The following is a 16,529-nucleotide window of genomic DNA, read 5'->3' on the forward strand; positions in this document are numbered from 1 at the left end:
GATCAGTGGGTTTGAATTCCAAGCTGGCAATGGTAACAAATAGAAAGCCAAAACAACTGATGCAATGGTTTGCCCCAAAAGTACTGTTTAGTATGTGTGTATTGCAGAACCTACCATCTAGCTAACTAGACATTTCAGTTTCAGTTTTTCACGTTTCAGTTTCAATTCCTTATGCTTAGGTTGTTCAGTAAACCACTTTTCTGTCAAAGTCTTTAGATTGCCTTCTAACAATGCTGAAATGCTAGCTGTGAAAACAGAAAGAAATCTCTTCTCTGCTCCTGTTTTGTCTCTTAACCAGTAGCCTTTTGCTTTAAATCAAATGTGAGCTTTTCTGTAGTACAAGTTTTCTGGTTGAAATGCAGAGGAATTTGGTGAAGAGTCAGGTTTCATAGCTCTGAAAAAAAAATGTTCTGCGTAAACAGAGTGCACAGGTGTAATGAGCACTGTGTGCTGTTGTGCGAAGCATCCACAGGAGCAGCTTCAGGGATGCAGATAATGGCCAAGATCTGATGCTGGGTGTCCGTTTGGATGGAGAGGAGAAACAATTTGGTGTCTTGGTGAAATATTCAGTTTTCATTTTCCTTCTGACTTAAAAAAAAAGGGTACAGAATGCTTTGGTAGACCACTTAAGAAAAACTGGAACATGTCTTCTGTCTGTTGGAAGGTTCTGCTTGACAGTGAGAAAGCATACCATCTTTTGCATTTATTTTCATCTCAGAATGACTAACTAATATTTAAAACCAGGCACCGACTTCTGACAGCAGTCATTTTATTGACACCACAGCCTGCTGTGTGTTGCTTAAGATGTCTCCTGAGACAATATGGGAAGACTAGGGTCTCAGACATTTGCACATCAGTCAGTGTTAGTACTGGTACTAGTTACTCCTCACAGAAGCAGTCAGATGTGGGAGTGTGCACTGCAGGGATTCTTACTCTGTATCTTCCTTGCTTGCTTCCTTGCTTCCTTCCTTCCTTGCCCACTTTTCCTTCCTGCTTCCTCTTGTTATTTCTGTGCTTTATAGAATGGCTAGAAGAGCTGTATATTTGTGGTCTTCATCCTTATAAGAAATAGGTGTGGGAGAGGTCTTTGCTGGTTTCTGTTGGAGAGGAACAAATGCATACAGAAAAGATGGGGGCTCTACTAGGGAGAGGAGTACATGTAACAAATATATCTACTTGCTGGTGTCTCCGTCCTTCCCTCCAGAATTATTCCTGTAGCAAAGAGAGCTTTTGTGGATGTGATGGCAGAAATTACGTGCCTGCTCTAATATAACCTGGTGAAATTATGAGTTCTAGCTTTTCTTTGTGATGGTGCGGGGTTTTGTTTTGTGGTTTTGAGGTTTGTTTGGGGTGGTTGGTTGTTGTGTTTGGTTTGTGTTGGTGGTGGGTTTTTTTGTTTGATGTTTTTCTTGTTGTTTTTGTTGTTTTTTTGGGTTTTTATTTTGGTTTGGTGTTGTTGTTTGTTTGTTTTTCATTTTTTTGCTTTCGTTTTTTTTTGTTAACAGTTTACTAGGATTGGATTTTGGGTCAGCCTGTCAATCCATTACATTACCAGATTGTTTCAATGCACATTTGTAAAACCAGTCTCTACCTTTTGGTGTAAGACTTCTTAACCTGGGATTATAGAGGAGTTCATATGCAAATAATGCTTCAAAATTTCCTGGTTCAAAGGTGCTTCTGTATCTGGTGCTGATACATAAGGGAAAACGTGGAACAGCTGAATGTCTGACCAAGACTTGAGTCACTGACAGATTTCATCTTCAGTATCGCATCGTGCAGCTCGATCCCTCTCTCACTGAACTGAGTGGCGAAACGGATTTGGGCAAGAATGGAGAATGTCTAAACCTGTTCATAGTTACAAATGTTTTTCCCCTTAAACTTGAAAGACCTGCCTGGTGACTCTTCGGTATTGAAATCCCACCCTGGAGCTGGAACGCTGGTGAAACCGGTGTGTTGATTTTGGCACTTGCATAAATAACCTCCTTGGAATGTTTTCCAGTACGTGTGCTTTTGTTAATGAGTCTCTACAACCTGCAGAGCCCTGGTACTGTGTCCTTCCTGGCTCTCAGGTATATTGTGGCTGAGAATTGTTACTACAGTCGGTAAAACTGCAGGGTTGGCTTTTTCCTTTTTTTTTTTTTTTTTTTTTTAGCAAGTTGGGGCCACTTTGTTTCTGGTTTTAACTTCTAATGTCCTGTCGGTTCCCTCATTTATGTGTCTCAAAGGGGGAAAAAAAAAGGTACTAGGGAAAAATGCAGGACAACTTGTCTTGAGTCACAGGGCAGAGAAGCAATGTTGCTGTGCTCCTCCCATACTATTCACTAGTGCAGGAAGTATTAAAGTGGGTTTGCAGATTTTCCTAGCCAATTTAAAGTTAATAATAACTGAATAATAGCTAATATTAGTGAATTGGGCAGTTCCTTCCACCTCTGAATGTATTCTGTGCTTGCAATTAAAGAATTAATCTGTTCTATCTGAGGCCAAGGAAAATTCTGACTTTATTTACTTTGAATCCAAGCAAAATTTTGGTTATGACACACTGGAAAAGATTTTACAACAAAATAGGAAGTATGTTTAAATTCTCAATATATTTATCAAAGTTATATAAACCTTGTAAAAGTTCTTGATGCTGACAGCTGTATTAAGAGTTGAATAAATGAAATGTGTCTCTGGGCTTCTAGTCACATGCTAAAGAATTATCATGGCAGTATTTGTCATAATGTCAGGGTTGCTTGTTGTTATTTTTTTTTTGCATTGCTTATACCTATGTGAAAGGTGCTAACTGGTAGAGGACAGCAGAATTGTTTTGTAGCTTTTGAGCAGTTAACAGATGCTGAGATGAAAAGATGTTATTCAGCTGGTGTAACTAGAAGGTCTTCTGAGTTCTGCACCTTTAACTTGTGTTTTGGCTTTAGAGCACTAACAATGCGACGATATGCCACTTTAATTGCTGAAATTTGGTCTTTGATGAATGACTGCAACTGACAGCTGGGCTCAAGAAAGGGAGCAAATGGGATTTTTTGGGAGAGAACTGAATAGGAAGAGAGGGATGAACCTGTACCTTCAGATAGCTACAAAGATGTAATCAGCAACAAAAATCAAATGGCAGCCATCAGGTTATTGTAACAGATAAGAGCGATAAAAGCTGGGTGATGTGGGGGTCAGAACAACACTCTGTCTGCAGCAGAGGAGTCATCAGAAACATCAGCAGAGAAGTGATGTGGTAAGACTTGCAGTTCTGGAGGACTGTTTGAGATGGACCAGCAGCAGATTTTGAATATCAAAAAAGCAGGAGGCTGAAGTGATGGGCACTGGTCATGATCAAAACACAGAGGGGAGGTTTAGCAGCCAAGCTGACATCGTCTGCATGTGTGCCCAAGTCTTGCTGCTTCTCATTGACAAGAAAGCTGTTAGAAAAATGAGCCTCAGACTGAGACAGGGAAAAAAAAAAGGCAAAAAAAATCCTCCATAAGGGTAGAGTTTTGTGTGGAACCCAGAGGGATCCTAGTGACACTCATTGTCTGAAGCAAGTCCACCTGAATGCAAATAAGCAGTTTTATTCAGATTTTTTTTTTACAGTACTGTAAAATCAGTGATATCAAAATCAGCACTTTGTAGTAATGATAATTTTCTGTCTGACTGATGTGTGTGTGTGGTGGGATTTTATTTGTGTGTGTGGCTTTTTTTTGTTTTAATCTGGGGTGACTGTTCTTTGGGGATGGTAGGCTGAGACAAGTGAATAACCCTTAAATTAAAATTGCTAGGATGAAGTAATTCTCAGGAGTATGACTTAGACATGTCCAACTCATTTGAGACCTTTTCCTGATGTCTAGCTCACTACAGAAGAATGTGAGGACTTCTTTGAGCATCCAGTCTTTGGAATAGTTACTCATGTGCCTAGAACTGAGCACATGCTTGTCCTCATTGATTGTAGTCTGTGCTGGAAATGAGCTGTGTGCTTCACTGTTCAATGGGCTTGTGGTCTCAGCTGTGTACTTGGTGCCTCTGCGGTGGTTTGGCAAAGTCTGTGGTAAGCATGTGATGAGACCCTGGGAAAGCATGGCTCTCTGTCAACTAGTGACCCTCAGCCAAACCAGCGACATTCTGATACCCTCTTACTTCATAGTGGTCACAACGATGGTTTCCTTTCAGCATGGCGTTTCGTGTCTGCACTTTGCCTCAGTGGTACCACTTTGTGTGTAGGTTTTCAAATGTCGGACCTGGTGTCTTTCTGTACTGTGGGATGGGTGCTATCTTTTTTTGAAATGCCAAAGATTTTTTCTTTTTTAAGTGTCAGCTTGTCTTTTCTCTCTGTGATATCTTACCTGATGCTGCTTGTTAGATGCTCCTTGCATTTTCTAAAAACAGTTTTATGAAAAAAATTCAGTATCTGTTTGCTCTCTCCCCCCACTACCCTATTAAAAAATAATAATTAAAAAAAAAAAAGATCTTTGCTACCTCTGAATGAAACTGAACCTTTGAACAATTTCCTATTGTCTGATAGAGCAAAGTTAAAGTAACTTAGGAGTTCTAACCCTCTTTGGCAATAGAAGTATGTATGTTCTGTCTCCATTTGTTGGCATGCTCTTCTCCAGTATGGATAAAGAAAAATAAATTGAACATCTCTTGTATTTTCTTAATTGTTAGCCGCTTGGAAAATTATGGGTCAGGTAAATTGATAACCCTGTAAGTATTATTCAGTCCACGGTTCTACTGTTACCTTTCATTAAACTGCTTTAAATGCATGATGACTCAGGCTGGCCCGTTCCACTGCTGCATTTTTCCATTGTCATAAGTATAGAAGTTTTGGTCTCATCAGGGCTGCATGGCTTTTATTGTTTATTTGGCAAAACTGTTTGGATCTCTGTGCTCCAAGACTGAATAACGCAAACTTCATTCATGGAAACGCGAACACTTTGTGTATGGTTAGGGCATCACTTGCCGGCTCATCAACGTTCACTACTTGTAACTCTTGCTTTTCACAGCTCCTCATGTTAGTTACACCAATTAGACACTTAGTATGTGTGTATGTATATTAAAAAAATATTTTTCTACATGGCGCTGTATTCTGCGAGTGTGTCAAGGCACATTATCTAAGAATCTACACATGCTTTAAAGTGAATAGCAGAATTAATGCACTAAGAAGTGTTTGTTCATGATTTGAGCTTTGGTTTCTGAAGGCTTTGATTCATGAGCTAAAATGGCTAAGGTTGCTGCTCCCAGCATATACACGGGGCTGGGAAAGCTGGTACTCAAAAATAGCTGCATCTTATAGTGCAGTGATTTAAAGGAAACCATCCCAGATTTTGTTTTATCAAGAAAATGTGCTGTACATCTGCACTGTAAATAGCTTGTGAATCAGAAGCCTTGAGCAGCTGATTGCTGCTTTTTTCTCTTAAAATATATTTATGATACAAAGGAAGGTAAGTGGGCTATTAATGCTCTGCTTGTTTATTTTCGAATTCACAGTTGCATCCTTTTGAAAAATAGCATATTCCTTGGTCAATAATGTAGGTTAAATCAATGTGATGTTGACTAGTGGGAAAGTTTTTGTGGTATTTATAAGCTCAAACTTGGGTTTGGACTGAATTGTGGGTTTTGAAAGGCAGAACTGATAGTTAACTAGATCACATAAATAGTTTCAGCTCAGATTTGGGGACTCTTTACTAAGGCGTAGTGGTATATTGGCTATATTGTGGACAGAGAAACCTTCTTACATGTGTATGGCTATAGAAGTCCTCTAATTTTTGAACTAAGATCTTTCAGTAGGTTTCCTGCCTGTAGTTTGGTTCTAAGTCCACTTAACTTGAAAGCTTCAAAAGGCTTTAGGATATTCTGCCTCTAATACGTAGAGTAAGAGAAGCAACATATGGTTTTTTTTTTTTTACCCTTCTCGCTGTGAGTTTTGGAGCAGGCAAACAAACAGCAGTACCTTTTGAAGCTCAGTATGATAAGTGAACAAAGGTACGTATCCTTTGTGAATAGGAACAAAAAGTTACTTGAAGCAGCTTTCAAGTTGCTAAAGCTAATAAACTCACTGTTTATAGGAGCAGTAATTGCCATCTGGAAGAGAAAGGTGGGGAGTGGGTTTGGCTTTATCTTAATCAAATGTAGGGGGTTTCATTTTCTGAAAACATGTATCTTTGCCAAGTATTGATATTTTAAGAGTTAAACTGAAAACTCCTATCTTTTGCACCCCAAAATTAGCGTGGGAATGCAGATTGCGTATGTTTGGATAAGTTGCTAGAGACAAAGGATACAAGATTAAATCACCCAGTGCATATGGGAGTTATCTTGAAATTAGATTCTTCTAATAAACCAGAGCATCAAAGATGTTACTCATGAAGTCTTCTGCTTTTTGTGAACTCTTGATTAGTTTTCATGGATTCAGTAATTGCTGGGAGTTGTTTGGTTTATTTAGTGTTTTGCCTTGCCTAAAGCCTCATTGCTCTTGGTTGTATCTGAAGTTACGAGGAAAGAGAGAATTAATATGTAAAACACAGAGCTAGAAAAGCTGGAAAGTTACAGCTAATATTTTTTGTGAGGGTTGTCTACAAAGGGACATCCGTGTGGTTACTGATCTATTCCTGGCTTGGAAGGCTCTAAAACAGGGGTGTCAAACTCATTTTCACCTACATTTATACAGTCCTAAAATTACATTTGGCCCTTTGAAGGCAACTGCGAGGCTGATGTGGCCCCTGGTGAAAATGAGTTTGACACCCCTGCTCTAAAAGGTGGGTGGAAGCCGAGGTATTTGTAAAGTTATACATTAGTCACAGGTAAAGCTCTTCAAGAAACAGCTGCAGTGGCCTCGCTTCAGGTCAGGCTTTTAAGCCAACACTTGTTTGCAGCCTGTACCTCTGGGTGAGGTGTCTGGCAGGCGGTGTGACCGGAATGTGCTCTGACATATTACGTGACCTGTACCGCATGCTTTTGTTTATAGTATCGTACTGCAACAAAACCAGGCTTTTTTTTTCCTTTTCTTTTCTCTATAGATCGGGGGGTGCTGCAGTCTTAATGTCTTTTCTGTACGTGACAACAGATTATCTCGAATTCCCTCTGAAATTTCACAAGCCGCCGAGCTTCATGTCCTGGATGTTGCTGGAAACAGGTAAGAGATGTCTGTCACTTTTTTTGCTGGATTTACTTAATTCATTTTAACAACAAAAGATGTTAAGTCTAAGAATGAAGCAACAAAAACCAATTATGACTTTTGTGTCAGTGTTACTTTTGAAATTGTCAAAGGAGGCTTCCCCCTTGGCCCAAAGTAGCATAAACTGTATGTTGTCATGAGTGTGTTTTCTGGGTTGCTTTGATCCTGAGGGAAAGATAGGATTTTAAAAAACCCTCTGGATTTGTATATTTCTGAATTAAAAATGAGAACCTAGGCAATTCAGTAGAGCTTTAGCTGAAGCTACCACCAACCTTAATGTCAAGTAACACTGTCTTATCTTAAAGATACAGTGCAAGTAACAAATCATGCCACTTTGACCTTGCAGCTTCTCGTGAATCTTAGTTGCTATACTTCAGTCATCGAAGTGTGAAAAGGAGTGTATGGAAGAGCAAACCAGGATATTACTTCAGTTGCTTAGTAGAAAGTTAAATGGAAAAAAAAAAAAAAAACCCAGAAAAGCAAATGGCATCTCATCTATGCAATATAATTGTCTCATAGGCTCTTACGTATTTCTGTTCTGGCAATTGTGTCTATATAAGGCTCCAGAGCAGAAGCAGCTTGTCTGCCTTCCAGGGCATTTTACTGCAGTAGAAAAAACTCAGCATTGTTTTATCTGTTATTCACAGCTACAGTGAATTATGGTATAAAGCTAAGCTGCAGATTCTTTTTAAAAGAATGGAGTGGTTGGAGTTGATGGCTACTGCAATGCTTTCTATTAGAGGCATTAATTTCAATCTTGTTTCTTCCAGCTCAGGGATATATACTTAAGAGTCAACTTCATGACCATCTATTAAATCTCCTAGAGATTGTCCTGACTTTTTCACTTTTCTTTTTTTTTGAACTAGGCTGATGTATCTTCCCCTCTCCCTGACTACTTTAAAGCTGAAGGCTTTGTGGTTGTCTGATAACCAGTCCCAGCCTTTGCTGACGTTTCAGACTGACTCAGACCCTGAAACAGGAGAAAAGATTTTAACATGTGTATTGCTTCCTCAGATGCCTTCTGAGCCTGGTTGCCAAGGTAAGTGCCTAGAGTCAGGTTTTCATTATGTACAAAAGTACTACTTCTTTTTTTACTCTCTTATATGTTCCATAAAGGCTTGTAAAGTGTGCGTAAGCTCCAGTGAGCAAATTAGCAAAGTTCTGGTTGAATTTTCAGTTATAAACTTTTTTTTTTTTTGTAATTATACTAGTTTTCAGAAGACTTGAAAAAAAATATCTGTTATTGAAAATACAATTGCACCAACTACAATAAATAAAATACAGACCTGGAAGAATACTTATATCATTATTCAGAGACTTGCTAGTGGGCCAAGTAGTGGTGTCTATATTTGTGTACCTTGATTATACATCCTAAATACATATATATTTAGTGAAAATTGGTGGCTTTCCAACTGAAGTGTCTTTACCATAAAAATAATTGCATAGCTATTAATAAGCAGTAAACGTTTTACTGTTTAGCAAACGAATTTTCTTTCAAGAAAAAATGCTGTACAGTAGCTATTCTATTCTTCAACAAGTATAGAATTGGAGTGTAAGTTGCTTTTACCTCTTCTGCTGAAACTTGCCTCTGGGTCAGGTGGAGCTAGAAACTCTTTTTCACTGTTGGCTGGGGTGCTGCTCCAATAACTCCTGGATGTCTTTTGTCCTCAAGCTTTTACAGCAATGTGTAAACATACAAGGGGATTCATGTGAGCTAATATTTAAACTTTTGCTGTAAGCCACTGGAGAGTAATTTATCCCATCCAAGAACAGACATCTTAAAGAAATCATGTGGATTCTTCTCTGCTGAGTACAAAGGGGGCCTGAGGAGAAAAGCTCAGCTGTAGTTATCTGTATTGTAGGTACTCAGACTTACCTAGATTAATTACACTCTTTGAGTACTATGCAGCTGGAGCAAATAGAAACCAGTAAAGCAATAGAAGTGTAGAAATGGCTCTGTTTTGTGTCAGCTTCTGCATTTTAAGAATACAAATTGCATTAAGATTTAAAATAAGCAAACGAGTGAACCCCTTTGTATTTATAGAAGATTAAGGTAGCTCAAGAAGAGTAACTGAGGCAGGCTGACTTTCTCTAAGGCCTCGCTACTAGAAATTAGATTTCCTCCTCTCCAAGTGAACTCGTGGCTTCAAGGGCAGAAAGCTTGGAATTGAGATTGTTGAATGTGTATGCCCAGCCATACTAAAAGGATGAGGTCAGTAAAAGCCGTGATCCTGTGTTACGGAATGCCATTTAGGGAACTGGCTAATGTCAGAGGGCAGCCATGATCCAGAAGAAAAGCTTGTATAGAGGCAAGTATGTTAAATTACATAGTCAGTATGCCAGAAACCTGAAACAGTCCAAATAGAGAAATTTCTCATTTATACGGAAACTATTTATTGTGTGTACTTGATAACAGAAAATTAGTGCAAGTTCTGTTTTCTATTAAAAAAAAATATATATAGAAATACCCAATTTTTAATCTTGGATGACTGATTGGTTGTTAACAATACAGCATACTGATATTTTAGATTTGCTGTGGATCTTTAGTTATGTTTTCACTGTTCTAACAGATAACCTACCACGATGTGGTGCACTGGAGAGTTTGGTAAATGAGATGTCAGATGAAACATGGAATGAGCGGGCAGTGAATAGAGTCAGTGCAATTCGTTTCTTAGAAGATGAAAAAGATGAAGAGGATAACGAAATGGTATGTTTTCCAAGCCTTTGGATACCCGCAGACGCTGTGACTTTAGTGCAAAAGTGTACAAAGTATCTGAGTTCCCTTGCTGTAAATATTTCAGCTGTGACTGCATGCTTTTTGCATACATTTGTAGCACAAACTGTTCATGTTGACTGATGAAACTTTTCTTGTTGACTTAAAATGCCTTTATATTTTTTTTTTTCTGCTTTGAATATAACTTTTATGTTCTGATTCAGGACAGTCTTTGTTTTGCTTTGTTCTCCTGCATCTGCTCAGGATGTTTTCTTTCCAGAAACAAGATAGGATCTTTCTCTGCATCTGTGAAGCTTTACTGCCTGAAAGTATAGTGGGTCTAATTTAGAATTCCAGCACTCTGGCTTGTGTCTTCATTAAGCTTGCCATTGTTTGTCTCTCTAATTTCTATTTCCAATCTCTTTCTTTCCCTTTTTATTTCCCTTTTATTTCTTTATTTTTTTTTTTCTTCTTCTGCCATTTGCATTGAAACTACTATAGTGGCCATGAACAGCAAGAATGTTGCTCATTAGTTTCCCACCTAAACAAAGGATGTGGGAACATCTGTCACTGTACTTATAAGACCTCTCCATTAAGTTGGGCTCTGCATGCCCTGAAGATAAAAGTGCAATGGGATCTTTTGCTTTACTAACTTTCGTTAATAATTAAAATTCTCCGTAAAGGTTAAGACTACTTCCGTCAGATTCTCAGCATGCTTCTCTGATGGTCTAAAAACTTGCTGGTGGTCCTCATTAAAGCTCAGCTTGAGATTCCTCAGGGCACTGTCTGGATTGTGCCATGCTAGAAGCGTGGTCTTACTTTAAAAAGTGACTATAAAATTCTGAGTTAGTAGGGAAAAGAACATTTACATTTTCAGTTGAGGTGGCTGCTTAATCCAAAGCAGCAGAAACTAAATGTCCCTGACCAGCAGGGTTTGTACACTGACTGATAAGGGAGTTCAGAGTGATGCTTCTTTACAATGGTGCCAACCTGAGAAATTCCATACAATAACGAGGGTGTTAATGAGGTGTTAATGAGAACTGCTTTCAGTCATGGTATTACAGCGTGGCTTGAGGGAAGTACCTTCTTAGGAGAAAAATAAGTTTATGATCCTACTGATGAGGAGGAAGGGTGGATTTTGAAAGCAGTCTTGACCAGTGCACCAATTTGTGGGCCATCAGTTCTGCTGTTTTCTGCACAGTTTACACAAACACCACTGAAAAGTAATTGCATGTATATATGTATTATACTGATACGTATTTGTGCAATTATTCTTGGTGTTGTGTTTGTCTCTAATTTGGATGCTAACTGGAGTTTTCATAAATTTTGTTTTCATTGTAAAGGTTTCAGCACGATGATGTTAGACATTCTTGCATCTAAGATGGAGAGAGAAATGCTCCCTCTTTTTCCTTTCTAGACATTTGTCCTCAATTGACAAGAGAACCAAACTGTGTGGTGGGGCTGGAAGGCATACAGAACCTCACACAAAAGTGCATTTGACGCTGTAAAGAGATCTAGTGGGATTCTTTCAAAGCCAGCTCAATGGTTTTTTTTTGTTTGAAATGTGATCTTAATCACTTGGACGTTTTTTTTGGGGAAAAAAAATCCCAACTATATATATATATATATGAAAGAATCTTCTTAACTTGTAATTGTACTTCACTTGAGTGGCTTTCAGATTAGTAGGTCAAGAGAGGAAAAAATCTGCTTCTAGACAGTTCTTAGAACCTCTTTCACTGTCTTCATAAACAAGTAGCTATGAAAATAACATTCAATATAGAGTATCATAGTCTGAAAAGGAAAGGGGGGGGAAAAAAAAAATCGATACCTAATATTTGGTATGTGAATGCTAAAGCCTTGAAAGTGTATGTTGTTTTTCAAAGAGCCAAAGGCAAAACCACTTATTGCGCTGTTTATTTTTAGAGAACACTTCTAAGGCGAGCCACTCCACACCCTGGAGAATTAAAGAACATGAAAAAGACAGTGGAGAATTTACGGAATGATATGAATGCTGCTAAAGGACTGGATTCAAACAAAAACGAGGTCAATAATGCCATTGACAGAGTGACCACTTCTGTGTAGAGTTTCATCTCCAGGTTTTACCTCCTGTGTCTTCCCCTGCTGTTGAAATGTTCCTGTCGTCTTCTGGGACCTCACTGAGCCCCTTTTTGTTTTCAACCAGAACCTGATTCATCGTCTCCATACATGTGAAAAGTGCTGCCCACTGGAAGAAAGTGCCTTATTTCATCCAGGCAGTGAACCAATAATTTCCAAACCAATATTGTAATTTTAATAGTGCTAGGCTTTTTTAAGTAAAATACACTACTGTATGCAGAATACAATATTTTTGTCTTAAACACAGGGGAAATGATGCTTTTCTTTTCCAGAGTGCTGGGATATCTTTTTCCCAGTGGCTGGATGTGCTGGTGAGAAATATAGTTTTGTGGAAAATTGATACACTTTTTTATTTTTTTGGCAGCTCATATGGTGTACATTTTAAATCTTTGTATAGGACTTGCATAACAAGATGATGTATTTCATTTTTAAGAGAAAATTTATCTTGAGCGGTACATATTTTAGTATTTGTGGAAGAGAACAAGATTCATGGACAACTGTATTCATTTGTTTGTACCACCCGTTGTGCCTTATTGTGTCTTTTATGTCATAGTAGTCTTAAATATAACAATTCTTGAGGAAAGCGAGTAGCTTTAAACTTGGTCTCCTGTTTTAGATATGTTTTTCTTTTTGGACAGTAATTTGTTGGGATTTTTACAGCAGAGAACTTATGTTTATATCATGGGATTTTAGGTCGCGAAGCACAAATGTTAGTTTTATTGTAAACAGAATTAAGATTAAAATGGCCAAACTGCTATTGTTTATTACATAATGCACTCACACTTTAACTTAGTTGTAATGAAACATCTTGTTTTGGATGCCGTGTTGCATTGCAGTCACTAGAAATTCATGCTTCCATTGTTTCTTTTTTAAATGTGCCATCTGTAAAATAACTTGAAAAACAGCATGATAAATTTCAGAAGCACAGTATGAAACTAGTTTTATGTATTACACAAGAAAGCATGATTCCTTAAAGTGCTTTGGTGGTTTTATATAAATATATAAAACCATAATAAAAAAAAAAAAAAGTTGAAAGCTTCAGAGGATTTCTTGTATCATTAAAATAGCAATTAAAATATGCATGAATTAATACTGGAATTTCCTATCATTGTTACTGTGTTGCACTTCCAGTGGTCCAATGCTGATTTCAAGGTCTTATTAAATCTGTGGGTTCTGGTTTCTTTCTAAAGGTAAGTATTAATTGAGTTGAATTCAGTAAATAGCAATTTTGCAAAAGGCTGATAAAGATTGATTTTAGTGTCTCTGTGTTCTGTCCGTGCCATGAGCTAACAAAGACCACTAACTTGTTCAGTGCAGGGGCTTGGGCAGTCTGAGTTGAGAGGAAAGATTTGACAACATATTTAGTGTGAACTAATGCAATGAACCCAAATTTCAACAAAATTAAAGACCTGACGCTTTGTGTGTGGCTGACCACGTCCCTTCCTCTGTTGAACATTTCTTCCAGTAAGTGTTGGTTGTATGAGGGTATCTGCGAGAAGAATGGAAAGGAGATCAGGGAAGTCATAACAACTTCTGTGTTAAAATCAGTAACTGTGATAACTGATAATTTTTGTAAGTTAATATTTTAAATTTTGATCTGGAGCTTTTACAAAAGGCACTGCTTGCTTTTTGGTGTTGAAAAAGTAGGTCTTGCAAGCCATCTGCAAATATTCAGATCAAACCTGGCAAAATGCATTAATTCTTATGATTTCTTTTCGTCCCAAAGATTCTTCTTTTAAGCTTCAAGGCATGACGTCTTTGCAGAAGATGCTTCAAGGTTGATAGGTGTTGTGTTAGTTCAGGGGTAGTGCAGTTGCCTTCTTCCCAAGGCGGAGTTCTCTACGTTGTTCTTGGTAAGCTACTGTTAAAATAAGGCAGTAAAGAATATGAGGTTTTGGTACAGCTGGCTCCGACCTTGGGTAGAAATTTCTTTCCCAAGTAGTTAACTGAAACTGACACAACAAAAGTTTAAAAATGTAGGCAACTCTGTACCCAGAGTCAAAGTAAACCTCAGCAAGCCCATTTGACATGAAAATGAGTTCCTAAAAAAGACAGACCAAAGCCAGAGGCAGCAAGACTTTGTGCTCTGTGATGACAGTTTTTCTTCTGGAGGCTGCGGTTTGTTTTGTTCTTAGCATCTGTTAAGGAGATCTCCAGCAGCAAGATGAAATGAACATGTAAAGCCTGGATTTGGGCTTTGCCTAATGTGTGACCAGATTAAAATAATTAGCTGCCCATGTTCACCTGCTGCCTTCTGCTGAAGTCAAAATGCAACGTGAATATTGTTACAGCTCTGCTATAGGTGCTTTGTCACAGGGTAGTTGCTTTTTGTACTCTAGCAGGCTTGTGGAGATGGTGCTGCAGCCCAAAAACCAGCCAAAGACAGGTACTACTTGCTGCATCGGCTTTAACCTGAATGAACTAGTCAGCAATCGATTTAGGTTTTTTTATTTCAACAGTGGAAGAAATATTTGTTTTGGTATGTTTGGCTAGAAAGAATGGGTGCTTGAGGTTTGTTGCCTTCATTTGGGACAGTTTGACATTCCTACACCCTACGGTGGTTGGTATCATCTCCTTGTGGTCATCTCAACCAAAGACAGGTGGTATGAATTGCTTATTGAAGGTGTTTGCCTCCATTCATTTGTAAAAGAAAATAAACTGAGCTCAGAATAGAATCCATCAGTTGCTTGAAGAGATCTTGAAGGAGCTGAAGTCCATCATCAGACCATCCAACTACCATCCCCAAATGAGTATTGGTGTTCCTCACCTTTCACTGCCATCTATCTTCATTTGGTGAATCTGTGTGATGAAAGTCTGGATTTTTGCTATGTTTTTTCAGCAGGTATCTGGGGAGCTCTGAAAGAGGAGGTGTATTTTTCAGTCTTCTACTTTAACACCACATAGCACAGTATTGATTAATGTCTTTGTTTATGCTCTTTGGATGAGGCAATTTGAGATTCTGCTCTGCTGCCAGTGGTTCAGTGGAATATACCATTTAGTGTGGGATATTTGAATCTGGCAGTAAGTACATTTTTCCAGGTTTGTAAAAACTTGAGGTATGACAATAGCTGCTGGTAGCGTGGAATAATAGCAGTTGGGGTGTCACTTGTTTTCCGGGCTGAAAAGATGCTTGGATACCCCTGTGAAAAAAGTGAGAAGTGGCTACCCCTTCTCTCTCCCGCCCACCCCCCAAATCCTAAACGTCCAGTTCACAGCACCTTTGTTGTGAAAGACTGACTTGTGTGTCATTCCAGCCGGTCAAACCTCCAGCAGCCTAGACGCCAGTAGTCCCTCTGACCTCTCTAATGGTCTGTATGTGTGGTGTTTTACAGAGTGGTTTATGTACACTTGTCTTCCCAACAATGTCTTTAGGGGTTCAGGCAATTTTAACTATTTTAGAGCTAGGGAAAGCTGACGTTTGTTATGCTGAAGCAGTGCATGTTCTCAAAAGCATGAGCCCTCCCTTCCCAGTCTTTCTTAGGCTCTTTTTTCTTGCTGATGCTTTGAGGAGCCTGAATGGTGACTATAATTTTGTAAGCATGACTTTTCTTTTTTTGTCTTCCACTTTTTTCAGTTACTTTGTCAGTCTTTTGGGAGTTGAGTGTAAAGCAAATTGAAAACATTGTCATACTTGCATGCTGCTCTATTAGCTAAACAGGTAATCGGGGAAAACCAATTGACCATAGTAGTGCAGTGGATTTAATATTAACCTGTCAGTTACTGCATGTGAGTTCTCGTTACTGGAAGTCACAATTCCACAGTTTTACAAGAACAGGGAAAACAAGAAAGAGCACTCTCTTGCTACCATTTTTAGAGTAGCAACCATTTTTTCCATCACCTCTGTGTTACTCCAGGCTTTTTCCACAGCTACCATGTAATTTATGTGTTGAGATTATTCTTCTGGCTTGCGTTCCATATTTTTGATAATCAGCATAATGTGGGAAAGCACTGGAAACTTGCATGCCACTGTCCTTTCCAGTGAATGGCTTGTTTGCACCCAGGACAAGCTGATCAGCCCGCTTCTTGTCTGATACTAGTGCTTTACTAGTGCTGGGTGAACCATTTTTTAGCTGATTAGCTACTTAACAGGTTTCACTACCTGCTGCTCATGAATTCAGCTTCTGAAAGGAGATAATGACACTAGGAATTTAATTTTTTGAAATTCATTCTTTAGGATGCCAGTTGATCCTGTCCTGGTTCACTGTAAATGTCTATCTCCCACTGAGACTGAAGCATACTATTTATCAGAAATGTCTGAACCTTTTGTTAATGGAGAATTCACTGCTGTTCTTTGCCTTGACTCTGGAAAATAAAATTACTTTAGTTTTTCAATTTGATAGGAGTGTTTCCCACCTTCATTTTCCATCAAACACACAAATGTGTTTCCATGCTCAGGTGTGATATCGAGGAAGATGACAATGACAAAAGCGGACCGGTCTTGGCTGTCAATAAATGTTTTGGGTCTTCCCTTCCTCCAGAACCAGTTGTGAAATTTTCAGAGGGACAGGGTCTTCCTCTTTCATTCTGAAGTCAGGAATATAAAGGGTA

General features: G+C 38.6%; 1 protein-coding gene across 1 annotated transcript in view; it reads left to right on the forward strand.

The window, feature by feature from the left end:
• LRRC1 (leucine rich repeat containing 1) overlaps positions 1-13,022 on the forward strand; it is a 71,729-nt gene extending 58,707 nt beyond the window's left edge. Inside the window, exons 11-14 of the mRNA XM_065056112.1 lie at positions 6,996-7,111; positions 8,020-8,192; positions 9,724-9,860; positions 11,790-13,022. Coding sequence (XP_064912184.1) covers positions 6,996-7,111; positions 8,020-8,192; positions 9,724-9,860; positions 11,790-11,948 — 585 coding nt within the window. The 3' untranslated portion in view covers positions 11,949-13,022. The remainder of the gene's footprint in view (positions 1-6,995; positions 7,112-8,019; positions 8,193-9,723; positions 9,861-11,789) is intronic.
• Positions 13,023-16,529: the final 3,507 nt, after the last annotated feature.

This window comes from Columba livia, chromosome 3 (assembly GCF_036013475.1).
Source record: "Columba livia isolate bColLiv1 breed racing homer chromosome 3, bColLiv1.pat.W.v2, whole genome shotgun sequence".
Lineage (NCBI taxonomy): Eukaryota > Metazoa > Chordata > Aves > Columbiformes > Columbidae > Columba > Columba livia.